The sequence below is a fragment of the Lithobates pipiens genome, unplaced genomic scaffold (assembly GCF_037356315.1).
Source record: "Lithobates pipiens isolate NorthernLeopardFrog02 unplaced genomic scaffold, aLitPip1_a1.2 Scaffold_19, whole genome shotgun sequence".
In the NCBI taxonomy this organism is placed as follows: domain Eukaryota; kingdom Metazoa; phylum Chordata; class Amphibia; order Anura; family Ranidae; genus Lithobates; species Lithobates pipiens.
Genome location: NW_027507764.1, coordinates 219,181,607 through 219,199,431, shown reverse-complemented (window position 1 = coordinate 219,199,431; position 17,825 = coordinate 219,181,607). Strand labels below are relative to the sequence as shown.

Here is a 17,825-nt window from a genome sequence, read left to right as displayed (position 1 = left end):
CAGGTGTACAACAACCACATCGCATGGTGGCTTTGTAGTGTGCGATTCGGTGTGGGCACTGTTTTTGAAATCCTTTTTGGTTTTTTTTGTGTAGACACCTGCAGCGTATCGCAAACACAGTTCAATTGCAATGCAGTGTGGGAACAGCATGGATCTCTGCGTTCGTATGTGTGAACTTAGGCTTAAGGTGCTACCACTTTCAAGAATGGACAAATACACATTCAAATTTCACATCTTTTATTGTATCGAAAATATATTAAACATTTTTTAAAAGAATATGTAGCAACGTTCCATACAGTACTACTATAACACCAGACACTGTTTTAGCTTCCTCTTTAAGACTTTATACAGGATGAAATGACCATACAAATATATAGAAAGACGGTCTAAAAATAACTGAAATGCAAAAAAGTAGCAAATAAGAACACCAGAGGAAGCATCGGGAGTTCCTCCGGTGCCAAAAATATATAAAGAATGGGTGCCGCCCCCTCTATCCATGCCATCCCCTATATGAATAATGGATAGATTCATGCATAGCATGAATCTATCCATGGCCGGCACAGCCACTCCCTAGTCGTGCATCTAGCTCCTTTCATGACGCCGAAAATCTAAATCACAGCAGCGGGGTGTTTTTTTAAGCGCCTGATTAGAGCCATAGGCTTCAAAATGGTGTAGGCTCAGAGTGCAGAGCATTGCGCCATGAGTCCACCCAGGTGTACAACAGTGAATTAATATTCGCGGTTGTAATACTGATCCTCAATCCTCATTCCAGCCAATCGGAAGCAGGTCTGAGACCCATTTTCTGATTGGCCGATTAGAGAAGTCTCTCGATTGGCTGCCGAGGAGGAGGGAGGAAATGAAAGCTGCCGATGCCCGTGGAAAGCAGAGAAAGGAAAAGCTGTCGCTTCCACCAACAAGCAAAGGAAGCCACCAGTGAAGCACTGCATAGATGGGGTAAGTACACCAGACCTGCCCGCCGACTGACTGATGGGGGAGGGGGCTGCCACTCCCCAAAAAAAATACCACCAGCCGCCACTGTAAAAGATATACATTATAAAACATTGTCATAAATGTTTGTACTGGTACATGAACCATCTTCCACTTTCCATTGACAAGGGTGCTTACAATGGGGTATGCCATGCTCTGCTGGGGTTTTTCGCCTTCCTCTGGATCAACTGTGGGTATATAATTGGGTATATGGGATTGTATGATATTTATTATTATTTTTTTTGTGTGGTTGAACTGGATGGACTTGTGTCTTTTTTCAACCTGACTAACTATGTAACTATGTAACTATATAATGGTCAGTTTTAGTAAATCCCTCCCAGTGCATCTAACACTACCTGACTCTGGATGACGTTTCTGCTTATCAAAGGTGTCTCTGTTGCTCCTTTATCCAGAGTGGAGACATCAAAAGACAGGAAGTGACTGGTCAAATGACCAGGTGAAAATAAAAGGAAAAAAAAGCGAAAGCAGCCGCCACATTTAAGGATTGGAATGTTATATATATAGTTTTTTGTTTTGTTTTGGGGGTTTAATACCATTTTTGTGTTATATATCCAAATAGCTAGACATCTAAAAAGTAGTCATTTTTTTACACTCACAGTAAACAACTCAAATTTAATAATACACAAGCACAAAAAAAAACAAACAAAAAAAAACAGAACAATGATTTGTGATACAAATTGTAACAAACTACTCCTTACAATGTAAATGGGTTTTCTGTACTAATTGGCAGCTGTTTTCCTACGCTGATTATTCAATAATGCAATGGTGCTTCCTGCTTTTTATGGTCTTACAGGATTCCTGGTAGCAGTGTGATTGTAGCAACAAGTAACTTAGTACTGTGTACAGTTTCATATGAAAACATGGGATAAATATTTGCCACTAAATTCACACTATAATTAAGCAACAGAATTGTGATTAGACACAATATGGAATAGTTACGTAACAGCGGCATTTTTAGACTATGTGGATACAGTACATAAAAGGACACCAGCTGTCATTATTGCTACGCAGCATTAGAGATGATGTCTTCTATCCCCTCTGGCACTATTGCAACCTCTAGTTTAGAGAGAGATACCGTTTAATTTGTACATCTATTTTATCTTTCACCTGTCACATAAAAAGAGCAGTAACAAGAAGTGTATGGTGCTCATCAAACCCAAAGAGCTCAAGCAAGCTTACACGCAAGCCATCCTGTAAGCTTTGATGGAACATTTGTAAAAGTATATCACATAATGCTAAACCATTAAACCAAATTCCACATCCTTACAAAGGTCCCTATTTAATATCTATGAGGGATGCCGAAAAAAAAAAAGAGCATGAAACCTCATTAGCTTAAAGCATGAAAGATTCCTACTTCGATTGAAAGAAAAAAAAAAGGACTAGATCTAACTAAAGTAAGATTGCATTGTACATTAAAATATGCATGGATTTAATAAGGAATTCAAGAAGTGTGCCTAGAGGAATGGGTACAGACAAGTTTGTGCCCATGCATTAACTTCTACTTCTATTCTTACAGAACAGTGAGAGAATGATTTATTTCCTAATGATCAATGGATAAAATAATACATTTGTTTCTGATTTAAAGCTGTTCTACAGTATGTAGAGAAGCAAGGCAGCTGCGTCTCTGAACAGTCAGGTTGCCATCTCTGTAAGAGTATAATGAGCCCTTAGAAATCAGAGCAAGCGGGCAATTTAACGAGAGATTTGACAGCACATGCCAGCACCCAAATTAATCAAACATGAACAGCTTAGTGGCTGTGAGGCAGGTGGAATTACTGCCCTTAGATCCAAACTTTAGATCAGAGCAAACAGCACTTAATCTAAAGCCTCGTACACATGCTTTGATTTTCGTGGCATGCTAGTCTCATGTCGAAAGCGAAGAGGTTACTAACAATACGAGAATTTTCATTTGACAGAATACAACGTCAGAAGTGACGTAACGCGTTGAATAGTTTTGTATGTATTCTTTCATTTCTGAGCATGTGTAGTCTTGCTCTTACGATTTTTTTCGTATGAAAACCATACTAATGAAACGAAAATCAGACATTGTGTTCACATCTGACAAAAATGTTACATTTTATAGTCAAGCTTTTGTCTGACAAAAAATTTCAATCGGCTGTCGAAAACAGCGTACTAATGGTAAGATTTGCGGACGATTGGTTGTCGTAACACAATTGACGTTTGCGGACGATTGGTCACCGTAACACAATTGATGTCCGAAAATCAAAGTGTGTGTATGGCCTTAAGAAAGCATTAATAGGAAATCAAAAAAAAAAGTCCCAGTGGTCCCTGGGTTACAAACAAGATGGGGTCTGTAGGTTTGTTCTTAAGCTGAATTTGTTTGTAAGCCGAAACAGTTAATATTTTTAAGCGTAGCTGCAGCTAGAATTTTATTTATTTTTTACATTTTTTGGATAGCATTGGGAAGGGTTAACACCCCTGTAACTTTTGTTTTTCTGTCTGTGCCCCTGTTCAGAAGATTTCACCTCACTTTCTGTCCCAATGACAATTGGATTTTGAAAATTTTGGGTTGTTGTGGAAACAAGGATTGGTGATAAAGCATCAGTGAAGACACCTTTTTCTCATGGTAACTCTTAACCCCCATACACACTATTCAATTTTCTGCAGATTTTTCTCTTCAGATCTACCAATCCATATAATATGAGGTCCATCCTTAAGAATTTCAATTTGCATGCAATCAGGCAGGCCCTTGCACTACGTGCTTTTGGTAAATCTGAAGAAAAAAAATCTGCAGAAAATCGAATGTCTAATGTGTATGGGGCTCTACAGGAGGTTTCCTAGGGGTAGATTTCCTCTCACTTCCTGTTGTCTCCCTCCGTTTGTGTGTGCCAGGCTTTACAAACGACTCCTATTTACAATCGTATTATTGGCCAACAGAGCGTCAGACTTTTGTCCAAAGGGCGTGTGCCAGGATCTTCTCATGCATACTAATGGTACAATATTGTCGGCCAACAAACATGAACGTAGTGATGTACTACAAGAAATTTCAGCTCTTGAGCGCCACCCTTTCAGCCCTTTCTGCTAATTTCATTTTTGGTGAACATTGATTCCGAGCACGGGTGTTTGTAATTTCAACTTTTGTGTGATGGACTTGTGTACAGATGATATGAAAATCTGACAACAGACCATTGTCCGCCGAAAATTTACTAGCCTGCCATCCAACATTTGTTGGCCAAAAGTTGGACAACAATTGTCTGATGGAGCGTACTAAAGATTGGATTTTAGGACAACAGTCTGTCATTACACAATTCCCTGCCAACAATCAGATTGTGTGTACGAGGCTTTAGTCAGATGTTTGTAACCCGGGGGAACGCTTGTACATGCATAGTATCTAATAAAAAAAAAATATGTGTATAGAAGCGATCTGTCTATTTCAATTAAATGCTGAAAAAGGTTTTATTTTTAAAAATAGATGTAACACCACAAAGCTCAAAAATAAAACATTATAGTCCACAAAGACTACACTGTATAGGTACTTCTATTTTTGGTAACTGCATATGGAACAAATTTGATAGCATTTTTTTAGTTTTGCCAAAAACAATGACTTACAACTTATTGTAAACTTCCAAAACTTCTGCAAAAAACAATCTGACTAATAAATAGCTAATCGTCCATTGTGAAACAGATTTTCTAATAAAAAAAAATGTAAGCGTGAGTGGTAGTGGTTGTTGAGCAACAACAAAATACTAATCAGATAATACGTACAACCAGATAATAAGATAATACGTACACAACAGATTTTCCAACAGGTTCCAGTACATAGTAGTAACAAAAGCATAACAAAATAAGTTGAAGAGCCTAGAGCCCTATGCCCTTATTGGCAGGCTACCACTAAAAGTGTACATGCCCGCATTACAAATAAAATTGACACATGGCCAGTACTTCGTAAAAAACACATTTACTCCGAAAAAAACACTTAATTTCTAGCAAAAGGCAAACTTCTTACCTATTGTAAAGCTAAAACCATCAATGCTGAAAGTGGCACTCCGGCATTTTTTAAATCCCTCTTTCCTACTGCTGGGCTCTGTCATTTTCCCCTTTTATCAGTAGTTAGTTAGCTTTGGATTTGTCTTTCCTTGTGGTAGCTGAGATTCAAAGCTAGCTATTAGCCTTCTCTGTGTATCTGCCTGTGGCAGCACTTACACCCGACTTCACACATCTCCTAATGCTGAGAAAGCCGTGACTGTGAGAAAAGCACCCAACACTATCTCCTCCCACTGAGACTGTCACTGGTATATCACTGACGTGTTACAGTTAAACAATTGCTAAAGGGATGCAAAGTCATTAATAGTAATAATACTTTAATGAGTCAAAAATGTGCTTCTATTATTGTGTCTGATTTATTTATTAGGATTTTTTTTTAATTGATGCAAAAGTATAGTTAGGCTTCAACATCTGTAATGTTATATCCAGTTCAAATCCTAACTATCTATCATGTACCTGTTGTCATGGGTACATGAGTTAAAAGAAGTGATAGTATAGTGGTTACTTTACTCAGAACACTGCTGAAGATGTGCGATATGAAATATATACTGAAAACAGACAAATCTAGCCTGAAATAAACTTGCTGTGATATTTCGAAGAGAAAAGGAGCTATGGCAACATTTGAAAATATTTATATACATAAGCATATATCTAGAAAAGTGGTTTGTGACACTCAGATATATCCTTAGCTTTTGTTAGTGTTGTAAATCGGTTCAATTTAGTACTCTATGGTTTCATGTGCATGGGCACAATTATCTGTGCAGCATAAATATTCTGCATATTTTGATGCCCAGAATGTCCTAGAGTGGCAACTATGCGCCACTAAAGCCTTGTACACACGCTACAATTGTTGGCCAACCGAGCGTCTGATTTTTGTCAAAAGGGCGTGTGTACTGACCATCAGAAAATCTAACAACCAACCGTTGTCCGCTGAAAATTTACTAGCATTTGTTGGCCGAAAGTTTTTCAACAATTGTCAAAAGGAGCATCTAATGATAACGGTTAGATTTTAGGACAACAGTCTAGCAACAGACAATCCCCTGCCAACAATCAAATTGTGTGTAGGAGGCTTTAAGGCTGCCTATCCATTATACAATTTTCTTGTACAATTTTCCTTTAGATTTACCAAATATATATATTATTGGTTTGCACAGCCTATTGCATTAGGGCAGTGATGGTGAACCTTGGCACCCCAGATGTTTTGGAACTACATTTCCCATGATGCTCAGCTACACTGCAGTGTGCATGAGCATCATGGGAAATGTAGTTCTAAAACATCTGAGGTGACAAGGTTCACCACCACTGCGTTAGGGTGTGCACCCCGTATTACAAACACACATGCATGTATATTAGCAGAGCAGTGAATGGCATCAGTAGTGCAGAGATTGTCAGTAGGGCAATGGACGGTGTCAGTAGTTTTTTATCCTAATAATAATTTTATTTTTTTAAATATTTTTTACAATATTATTTTGTATTTTTTTGTTTACAGTGTTTTTAGGAGTTGGAGGCTTTGGTGAAATATCAAGGGTCTAAACAGACCCCTGATGTCTCACTTTTGAGGCAGAGAACAGGACTGAGCACAGATATTCCTCAGTCCCTTTCTTTGCAGCCTCAGCTTGGGAGACTGCATGTGATCAGCACAGAGCTATGGGAGGTGTATGCAGCTCCAGGACATCAAAAATATGCAGCATACCGTATATACTCGAGTATAGGCCGACCCGAATATAAGCCGAGGCCCCCAATTTACCCCCAAAAAAACTGGCAAACTTATTGACTCGTGTATAAGCCGAGGGTGAGACATGCCTGTCCATCCCTGTGTGTGTGTCCGTCCATCCCTGTGTGTCCGTCCATCCCTGTGTGTCCGTCCATCCCTGTGTGTCCGTCCATCCATCCCTGTGTGTGTGTGTGTCCATCCATCCATCCATCCCTGTGTGTGTGTGTCTCCATCCATCCATCCATCCATCCCTGTGTGTGTGTGTCTCCATCCATCCATCCCTGTGTGTGTGTGTCTCCATCCATCCATCCATCCCTGTGTGTGTGTATCCATCCATCCCTGTGTGTGTGTGTCTCCATCCATCCATCCATCCATCCCTGTGTGTGTGTCTCCATCCGTGTGTGTGTGTCTCCATCCATCCATCCATCCATCCCTGTGTGTGTGTCTCCATCCGTGTGTGTGTGTGTGTGTGTGTGTGTGTGTGTGTGTGTGTGTGTGTGTGTGTGTGTGTCCAGCCTACCTGTGTCCCGAGCCTTTGTCCCGAGCCTCCGTCCCGTGCCTTGCCTCCTTGCCTCCGTCCCGTGCCTTGCCTCCGTCCCGTCCCGTGCCGTGCCGTGCCTTGCCTTGCCTTGCCTCCGTCCCGTGCCCTCTTCGTCGGCGCCTCGGCGGCCATTGTAAAATTCAAAAGCTGCGCCGCCGCCTTCGCCTGTGATAGGCGGAACACTGAATTTCCCAGCAGCCTGTGTTCCGCCTATCACGGACATCGTATCATCCTCGTCCGTAGTACGAGGATGATACGATGTCCGTGATAGGCGGAACACAGGCTGCTGGGAAATTCAGTGTTCCGCCTATCACAGGCGAAGGCGGAGCCGGAGGCGCGGCTTTTGAATTATAGAATGGCCGCTGTCTGTCTGCTCGACACGCTGATCGAGCGGGCAGACAGCGATGACTCGAGTATAAGCCGAGGGGGGCACTTTCAGCCTCAAAAAAGAGGCTGAAAATCTCGGCTTATACTCGAGTATATACGGTATTTATGCTGCACAGGTAAGTGTGCCTATGCACTTGAATCAAAAAAACACAAGAGTGTTTATGCTACAAGGGTAAATGCGGATGTACGCAGCCTAAGGGCCCATTTACACCTGAAACTGCATGATTTTCATGCATTTACACATGTGCATTTACAAACGTTTGACATGCTTTTACATGCATTTGCAGTGCATTTTTCCTAAGATTTTTTGCCACGGGGAATGAAACGTTATCAATTGAGCCAAACATTTTTTCTGCTTCCAAAGTCACATTTACATGCATTAGGTTTACATGCATTTATGCGAGTTTGTGCTGATTTTGCACTGTCAGTGCAGTGAGAATGTGCAGTGAGAATGTGTTCAAAAACGTATCCCACTGCATCTGGTGTGAATGGGCCCCAAATTCTTACCGTAATTCAAACTAATATTTAATAGCACTGTCAATGTACACTTGAAGCTGAACCTTACAGAAAAAAAAAAAAAAACTTTTTGGATAGGCTTTCCTTGCACATGCTCATTTATGCCCCATAGAATATGGGTGGTGCTATTTTGTAGGTCCCGTGAAAGATACACTAAAAACATTAGTAGTGCACACAAACAAAATATAACTTATAAAATTCCTACTAAATCAAAAAAAATCAAAACTGCATTGAGTTAAAAAATTACATCTATTTGTAGATTTTAAAACATTTCTTTTAAAACTCATGCTAATAATCTGGAGGTTTTACTTCTCATCTACTATATGTGCTGTAGTAACCCAAGAGTCACAGTTCTGCGTGTGTTGTAATAAAATGACGCAGGCATATTTGTATTTTAGCATAACACAGCGTGTTGCAAGATCATTTTTTAAAAGTTTAAAAAAATATATATAAAAAAATAAGCACTGCAATGCATTGTAACACTGTACTGCAGCACATGTGCACAATGCAGCCCAGTCCATTCTTTATTTTTATTTTTTTTCTTACTGGTGAGCTTCCTTGACTTACTGAACTCAGAATTCCTCTGTTCACTGCATAAGGCTGGATTTACACCTATGCATTTTTAGTGCTTTTTGCATTTTGCAGATTTGCACTACAGTCCATTTAACATGGTTTCCTATGGAACACGTTCTGTAGTGCAAATCTGCAAAATGCAAAAAGCACTAAAACTGCATAGGTGTGAATCCAGCCTAAGTCCCTGAACGCATATGGCCCTAAATGCAAGTACCACTTGGTACAGCATCCAGCCTCCAGATATTCCAGCCAGTCAAAGGTTTTGACAGGCTGTTGGCGGCAGGGCTGAACACTGTACTTGTGCCATGTGGGTGCTCGAAAAATGCCAGGATTTGAGGATGACGGGTCAAACCACCCGTGTACATGTAGCCTTACACATTAAAGAAAGCACCTGACTCTTTTCCAGTTTCACATTTCACAACACACAGCATGTGTGAGTGCAATGCATTGGGGTTCTGAAATGGGGCATTGTGCATTACCACAACACATAAGTGAAAATGTACTATACAAGTATCATTTTATGCAGGGTTGCAAAAGAGCTGTTATACAATTTTACTTGGATCGTTTTTATTTTTACAAATGCAACAAAATACAGCTGTGTAGCCACTCTGCACAAGATCCAGAAGCTAGTTGAGACCACTGGAGTAGTGGTACCTACTACAGAGATTTTCTGGTTCCCCTGGGATCACAGGTATGGCACTTAAATGTATTATACTTATGTAGCACTCTCTACTTAGGTAGGTGCTAGAGGTGAGAGGTGTGGGCTGGGAATGGCTCAGAGTAGGCTAGTGACTCACAGATAGCATCATTTCTCAATTACCTTCCTCTAGCTTCTGGAGGATTCTAGAAGAGAGGAGGAGGAGAGAGGGGGAGCTGCCTGGGGTGTTCTAAGGAGCCCTGACCAATCCCCAACTTGGATTGGCAGGGGGCAGGCCTCCTTAAATACCTAGAGTCAGCCCTGCTGGGGAGGAGTTGTTGGGTGGAAGAACTGAGGATGGGGAGGGCTAGGCTGTCGGGGCCTTTGAGGGAGCTCCCCATTCTGTGGGGGGGTGACCTTGAGCCTGGGGACTTGGGTGCAGGAGGGATCGTTTCAAAGAACCCATGAAGGATGTGAACAGGATGCACACCAGAGAGGAGTCAGAGAGGACAGCAGCAGCTAGTACTGTAGGAGGGAACTACCGGTGTGTGTGCAGCCAGCAGAGCTGGTGAGTGACATGTGCTATTGGGAGTAGTGATGGACGAACTTCCCACGGGACGTTACGCAAACGGCGATCGCGGCCAAAAGTTCACGAACCGCAAGGTTCGCGGCAGACCCCATTGACTTTAATGGCAGGCAAACCTTAAAAACCTCCAGGTCATATTTTCAGCCACAAAATACTTACTAGCTGTGCACACATAGTCCCACAACATGGACACTGACATAACAAAAGTATTAAGTAAATCTGGGATCAACAACGACAAGCATTCTTTTTTTATCTGTTCAATTTTGACAATTCAGGAGCGCATGAAGGCCATGGAGGAGAGGCAAGGTCAGGCCAGGCTATGAAGGGGGTGCAGGAGATGATCAGTGCCACAGTCAGGGCAGCACAGTCCTGTGCCAGTGTCCCAGTGTGTCAACCTGTGCTTGAGCCCCTCCCTCTGCCTGGCCCTTACCCCCACCTATGCAAGGCTCCACTGTGGTGGTCCGGAGGTGCCAGTCCAGTGCTGATTCTCAGCCATGGTGCTGGCACTGCCTGCTGATTGGCTTCTCCGCTGCTATCTCCCTCACTGTCTGAAACCAGCACCACGATAGAGACTGAGCACTGACACCAGTACCGTGATAGAGAGCACTGACACCAGCACCGAAATAGAGAGCACTGACACCAGCACCGTGAGAGCACTGAGACCACACCAGCACCATGATAGAGAGCACTGACTCCAGCACCGTGATAGAGAGCACTGACACCAGCACCGAGATAGAGAGCACTGACACCAGCACCGAGATAGAGAGCACTGACACCAGCACCGAGATAGAGAGCACTGACACCAGCACCGAGATAGAGAGCACTGACACCACACCAGCACCGTGATAGAGAGCACTGACACCACACCAGCACCGTGATAGAGAGCACTGACACCAGCACCGTGATAGAGAGCACTGACACCAGCACCGTGATAGAGAGCACTGGCACCAGCACCGTGATAGAGTCTTCTGCAGACTTCTGCAATTTCCCACTTTGGTTCAAGCCTGTTGCTTCTGCCCTACCACCCCTGCAGAAGGGCCTGCCTCTTCCTCTGCCTGTAATTTTTTTTAAATGACCCTGTGACAAAAGTCTCTAGAGAAGTGCAGTATGTATGTGGAAGAAGGTATATAACACCCCGCTTCAATCTGTTGTTTTTGGGGGCCACTGGTCTATCACATCTGTTATAATACTTTATTTTTTAATTGCGTTTGTCACTCTTTGTAGTATCGCTGCAGAACCGCTCAGCAGTCACAATGCTGCACAGTGGAAATGCATTATACTATGCTTTCTATATTTGCAAGTATTTTGTACACGTACTACACCCCTATATACTGCACACCAAATAGTACACCTATACCAGTCCTTAAAAGGACCTTTGTGGACCTAATAGTAGCTAGCTAGTAGCCAGTGATTTGCAGACTGTCCCTGCTCCAAACACCAAACTGTCCCTCAATCCCTACACTGATAAAAGACAGCTGCAGAATCGGCACTCAGAGTCAGCACTCAGCAGCACAGCAGTCAGCAGTGCACCATAATATACTTTGTATATTTGAAAGAAAGTATATTATACGTGTACAACCCTATATACTGTACACCTATACCAGTCCTTAAAAGGACCTTTGTGAACCTAATAGTAATAGCTAGTGATTAAACTGACTGTCCCTGCTCCACACAGCATCCTGTCCCTACACTGACAAAAGACAGCTGCAGAATTGGTCAGCAGTGCACTCAGCAGCACAGCAGTCAGCAGCAGTGCACCAGAATATACTTGTATATTTGAAAGAAAGTATATTCTAAGTGCATTACAACCCTATATACTGTACACCTATACCAGTCCTTAAAAGGACTTTTGTGAACCTAATAGTAATAGGTAGTGATTAAACTGACTGTCCCTGCTCCACACAGCGTCCTGCCCCTACACTGACAAAAGACAGAATGTAAAATGGCCGCCAGATCAGGTCTGTTTATAAGGTAGGGGGTATGTCCAATTGTCCATGTGCTGAAATATCTCAATTGGCTGTCCTGTACACCATGATGGATGTGTCATCATGGGTCAAAGTTCTTCACAATGTAAACGCATATGTCCGCCGCACGAACAGCGGCAGAAGTCCGCCGGTTTGGCAAATCGCGAACGAGCAAGATTCGCCGTGAACCGACCGCCGGGTGAGCCGCAAGGCCATCCCTAATCAGGAGGACTGGAGAGGCATGCCAGAGAGGACTGAGAGGAAACTGGGTCAGAGCTGTGTGTGGAGTCAGTGAGGATTGCAATGTCACAGGCAGTGAAGTCGGACAGCTGCAATCAGGAAGGCTGGCAGGGCCTGAAGAGGGATTGCTGGGAGTAGTCCACCATAGCTCAGCTAGCACTAAAACACTTCCTATTCTATTTTTGCTATCCTAAAAGGGACCCTTGATCCCTGCCTGTAAATGGCAATTTCTAAGGCCTGACTGAGTCAGTGTTAGGCCTAACCATGTGCTAGCTGTGCCTGGAAGTGAAGTGATGTGCAGGAGAGAAAGAAAGAGAGAGAAACAATCTGCAAGCAAGTGTTGTGCTGGAGGAGACTGGAGTTGTAAAGTGTATATAGTGTCCCAACCAATTGATATACAATCAGCCAATTGTTTGTTTTGTTATTTTTTTGAGGGATTTGAACTTGGGTAGGTATAAGAATATATGGGATGCCCAGTAGAACAAACATCTGGACTGTTCATTATCCCCAATGTGGTTGGTGAAATGAATGCCGGACTGGGCATGGTGGCAGGTGGACCACAACTTTCAGCAGCCGCCACGGGGGGTACCGCTACACTTACATTGGTCCAAGCTAGATCAATTAAATTATTTAAAAATTGCCATACATGAAAGTGTTGCAGGGAGCCAAATAATTATGCATCCTTACAGCTTCTAAGACCCCTTTCACACTGAGGCGCTTTTCAGGCATTTTAGAGCTAAAAGTAGCGCCTATAAAGTGCCTGAAAAGCGCCTCTCATACCTCCCCAGTTTGAAAGCCCAAATGCTTTCACACTGGGGAGGTGCACTTGCAGGACAGGAAAAAAAGTCCGGCAAGCAGCATCTTTGGGGTGGTCTGGGAGTGGTGTATACACCGCTCCCAAAATGCCTGCTTATTGAAATTAATGGGCAGCACAGCCGAAGTGCCTGCAAAGTGCTTCATCATAACACAGGTGCTTTTAACCCTTTTTTCGGCCGCTAGCAGGGGTTAAAAGCACCAGGCTTGCAGGAGAAAAGTGCATCCCAAACGACGGTAAAGTGCCGCTAAAACTAGCCCAAAACGGCAAGGTGGGACTTTATATGAGGTGACCCTATGCCTTCATCACTATCTAGTAAAAGGGATGAAGTGACCTAGTCTGCTGGAAAGTCTGTCGTGTGTACGTGGTATAACCCCCACTCTCTGAGATACTTACAGATGTAGTTAGATTATAGAAATGTGCCACTGGAGACTGAAGACACCTAAGGGCATCACTGCAGGGAGCTGAGGTGGTGTGGCATTAGAGAGGAAGAGATGGGAGTCAGGGGCTCCCATGACCAGATCATGTGACACAAGAATAGAGAAATAGCTATTAGGTCTCATTAAGAGATGGGGGAAATCAATCCCATCCGTTGGGGATTAACTCTATGAAGAGCGGGGGAGGGGGGGATAAAAACTCATAAACTTCATAAACTAGAATAATGCAAACAGACCTATCTAGAAATAACCTACGGTATGTGCTTCCATCCCTATATTTGATAAGAAAAGGAGAAAAGTAAGAATGCTTTTAAAAATATAGGGGAATGAAAAAAGCTAAGTAAGGCAAGGGATTATCAACGCACCTCATCCCAATTGTAACAGATAAGGAAAAACGGAAAAAGAAGGACGGGACTGTTACGGTGCTGATAATAGTCAGAGAGAAGTATATAAATGTTTAGATAAAAGAAAACGTTTTATTAAATGTAGTAAAAACAATCAAGAAAATACAAAAATTAACCAAAGTACATATATTGGCTGCCATACAAAACAGTATATAAAATCCAACAATTAGTTTGAATAACTATATTCTTGGCAGTTCAGATGGAAAATTCCCGACATGTTTCGCCTATTATTAGGCTTCTTCAGGGGAGCCAATAATTGGTGGAAGAGAAATTGTTTTGTTTAAAATACAAAAAGAGTTCACTATAAATGGAGAAAGACAAAACAAAATTAATGGAGCCGGTCATATACAGAAAAGCACACTCTTAGTCCTCAACATCGCCCGACTGTCTCAAGGGATTGATGAATATAAAATAAAATAAAACAGATGGTATGTGTATGTCATTGGAAAGTATAAACAAAATAATACCTACCAATCTAAAACAAATGCGTCTAATCCCTAAGGAGAAGACCCCACCCGGGATTGGAGAGCGAACCGATCACAGATAACCGCCGGTATGGTGACTGCAGGAGACAAATTAAGCGAACAGACAAATCTAATATTCTACCATCTTCACAAGGAGCTTGAAAAAGCTTCCATAAACATTATGGTTAATTAATAGGTTTAGAGAGTCCATTGCAATGAAGAATAAATTCAAAACATACCTTATACTTAATTCAACACAGGTATGTTACACATGGAAAGCTGGAGATTGCACAGAGGGGGGTCCTTGGAATTGTTTCTAGAGGCCCGTGAGGTGATCTTGATTGTAATGGGGTAATTTGGAAAAACACAGAAAAAGAGAAAAAAAATATTCAGATGTATAAAAAGAGCCCTAAAGCAGAGCAAGAGAAAAGAAAGGGAATTGGCTGGACAGTGTGCTCAAAAGTAGCTTTTAATCAATTAGAATAGTTCTTGCTTACCAAAAGCACGTAAGGAATGCAATTTCAATTGTTGCTGTATCATACAGGCAGCAGCCCAAGCGTACCGCACAGCAGACAGCAGTGGAGCCACACCATTCAGGCTCTGAGCGGAGCCGCCAAAAAAAGGGGGGTCAGTCTAGGATATAAAAATGACCAAAACAGGTTTGAATGAATTCAGCAGGAAGGGAGGGAGGGAAGGTTGGAACAGCAACATGGTCTGTGTGGACAGACTCCGTGCCTGTTCTATGAACTAACCTTGCGGCGATGTCATCTCACATGGACTCGGCAGGGCGGACATACCTGCAGTGTTGACGAACGCCTCTTTATCTCCCTCACCATCCGGCGTCTAATCAGCGACGCCGGATGTGAGCGGACAATGAATGCGGAACTGCGCATGCGCGCGCACCCGCGTCACACAAGAGGCCTACAGTCCCCATAATGCTCCGCGGCGGCGTCTCCGTGACCAAGGAGACCAGGACGCCGCGACAGGCAATAACGGGGAACACGGGAGAGACACTCAAGAGGGCTCAGAAGAGCCCTACAGAGACTGTCAATCCAAGGACCCAGTGAAGCGAATGCGCACGCCCAGCAGCCCGCATATTAACAGGTCCAGCTTCCACATAGCTGGACCTGTGTGTCCATACAGGCACCCATAATTGGGCGGAAATAAGATGATCGGACGCGCCCCCCCAAGGGGGGGCCTTCCCAAAGGGAGGCAGCTCGGAGACAAAAGACAAAGAAGAAATTTGAGAATGATGTGTCATATTAGAGCCAATATAGATTGGTCTGAGTGATTAACAGCCAGAAAATGGCTATTTAATCTGAGTTCAACTAAACCCCTTGAGACATATGGACAAAAATAAGGGGAAAGAACTGTGCTTGTCGGCCGACTCCATACAAATTCATAGATATACAATGAAACAATAAACAAGTTATAATTAATTTGAACAGATATATACCACTACAGAACATGAATGAAGATAACTGCGCTATTTAGGAAGCATACTTTAAATATTATTGACTTTTTGTTTATGCTTCCTAAATAGCGCAGTTATCTTCATTCATGTTCTGTAGTGGTATATATCTGTTCAAATTAATTATAACTTGTTTATTGTTTCATTGTATATCTATGAATTTGTATGGAGTCGGCCGACAAGCACAGTTCTTTCCCCTTATTTTTGTCCATATGTCTCAAGGGGTTTAGTTGAACTCAGATTAAATAGCCATTTTCTGGCTGTTAATCACTCAGACCAATCTATATTGGCTCTAATATGACACATCATTCTCAAATTTCTTCTTTGTCTTTTGTCTCCCAGTTGCCTCCCTTTGGGATGGCCCCCCCTTGGGGGGGCGCGTCCGATCATCTTATTTCCGCCCAATTATGGGTGCCTGTATGGACACACAGGTCCAGCTATGTGGAAGCTGGACCTGTTAATATGCGGGCTGCTGGGCGTGCGCATTCGCTTCACTGGGTCCTTGGATTGACAGTCTCTGTAGGGCTCTTCTGAGCCCTCTTGAGTGTCTCTCCCATGTTCCCCGTTATTGCCTGTCGCGGCGTCCTGGTCTCCTTGGTCATGGAGACGCCGCCGCGGAGCATTATGGGGACTGTAGGCCTCTTGTGTGACGCGGGTGCGCGCGCATGCGCAGTTCCGCATTCATTGTCCGCTCACATCCGGCGTCGCTGATTAGACGCCGGATGGTGAGGGAGATAAAGAGGCGTTCGTCAACACTGCAGGTATGTCCGCCCTGCCGAGTCCATGTGAGATGACATCGCCGCAAGGTTAGTTCATAGAACAGGCACGGAGTCTGTCCACACAGACCATGTTGCTGTTCCAACCTTCCCTCCCTCCCTTCCTGCTGAATTCATTCAAACCTGTTTTGGTCATTTTTATATCCTAGACTGACCCCCCTTTTTTTGGCGGCTCCGCTCAGAGCCTGAATGGTGTGGCTCCACTGCTGTCTGCTGTGCGGTACGCTTGGGCTGCTGCCTGTATGATACAGCAACAATTGAAATTGCATTCCTTACGTGCTTTTGGTAAGCAAGAACTATTCTAATTGATTAAAAGCTACTTTTGAGCACACTGTCCAGCCAATTCCCTTTCTTTTCTCTTGCTCTGCTTTAGGGCTCTTTTTATACATCTGAATATTTTTTTTCTCTTTTTCTGTGTTTTTCCAAATTACCCCATTACAATCAAGATCACCTCACGGGCCTCTAGAAACAATTCCAAGGACCCCCCTCTGTGCAATCTCCAGCTTTCCATGTGTAACATACCTTATACTTAATTCAACACAGGTATGTTTTGAATTTATTCTTCATTGCAATGGACTCTCTAAACCTATTAATTAACCATAATGTTTATGGAAGCTTTTTCAAGCTCCTTGTGAAGATGGTAGAATATTAGATTTGTCTGTTCGCTTAATTTGTCTGCTGCAGTCACCATACCGGCGGTTATCTGTGATCGGTTCGCTCTCCAATCCCGGGTGGGGTCTTCTCCTTAGGGATTAGATGCATTTGTTTTAGATTGGTAGGTATTATTTTGTTTATACTTTCCAATGACATACACATACCATCTGTTTTATTTTATTTTATATTGATCAATCCCTTGAGACAGTCGGGCAATGTTGAGGACTAAGAGTGTGCTTTTCTGTATATGACCGGCTCCATTAATTTTGTTTTGTCTTTCTCCATTTATAGTGAACTCTTTTTGTATTTTAAACAAAACAATTTCTCTTCCACCAATTATTGGCTCCCCTGAAGAAGCCTAATAATAGGCGAAACATGTCGGGAATTTTCCATCTGAACTGCCAAGAATATGGTTATTCAAACTAATTGTTGGATTTTATATACTGTTTTGTATGGCAGCCAATATATGTACTTTGGTTAATTTTTGTATTTTCTTGATTGTTTTTACTACATTTAATAAAACGTTTTCTTTTATCTAAACATTTATATACTTCTCTCTGACTATTATCAGCACCGTAACAGTCCCGTCCTTCTTTTTCCGTTTTTCCTTAGCTTTTAAAAATATGTTTTTTTA

At 42.6% G+C, this 17,825-nt stretch overlaps 1 protein-coding gene across 4 annotated transcripts in view; it reads right to left on the bottom strand.

Moving 5' to 3' along the window:
• PDE1C (phosphodiesterase 1C) overlaps window positions 1–17,825 on the bottom strand; it is a 1,119,495-nt gene that overhangs the window by 927,531 nt on the left and 174,139 nt on the right. The window contains exon 1 of one of the 4 annotated variants that reach the window (XM_077491704.1): window positions 4,976–5,259. The exons of the other annotated variants lie outside the window; for them this stretch is intronic. Coding sequence (XP_077347830.1) covers window positions 4,976–5,060 — 85 coding nt within the window. The 5' untranslated portion in view covers window positions 5,061–5,259. Of the gene's footprint in view, window positions 1–4,975; window positions 5,260–17,825 lie in introns of those variants that run through there. 4 annotated transcript variants of the gene reach the window in all.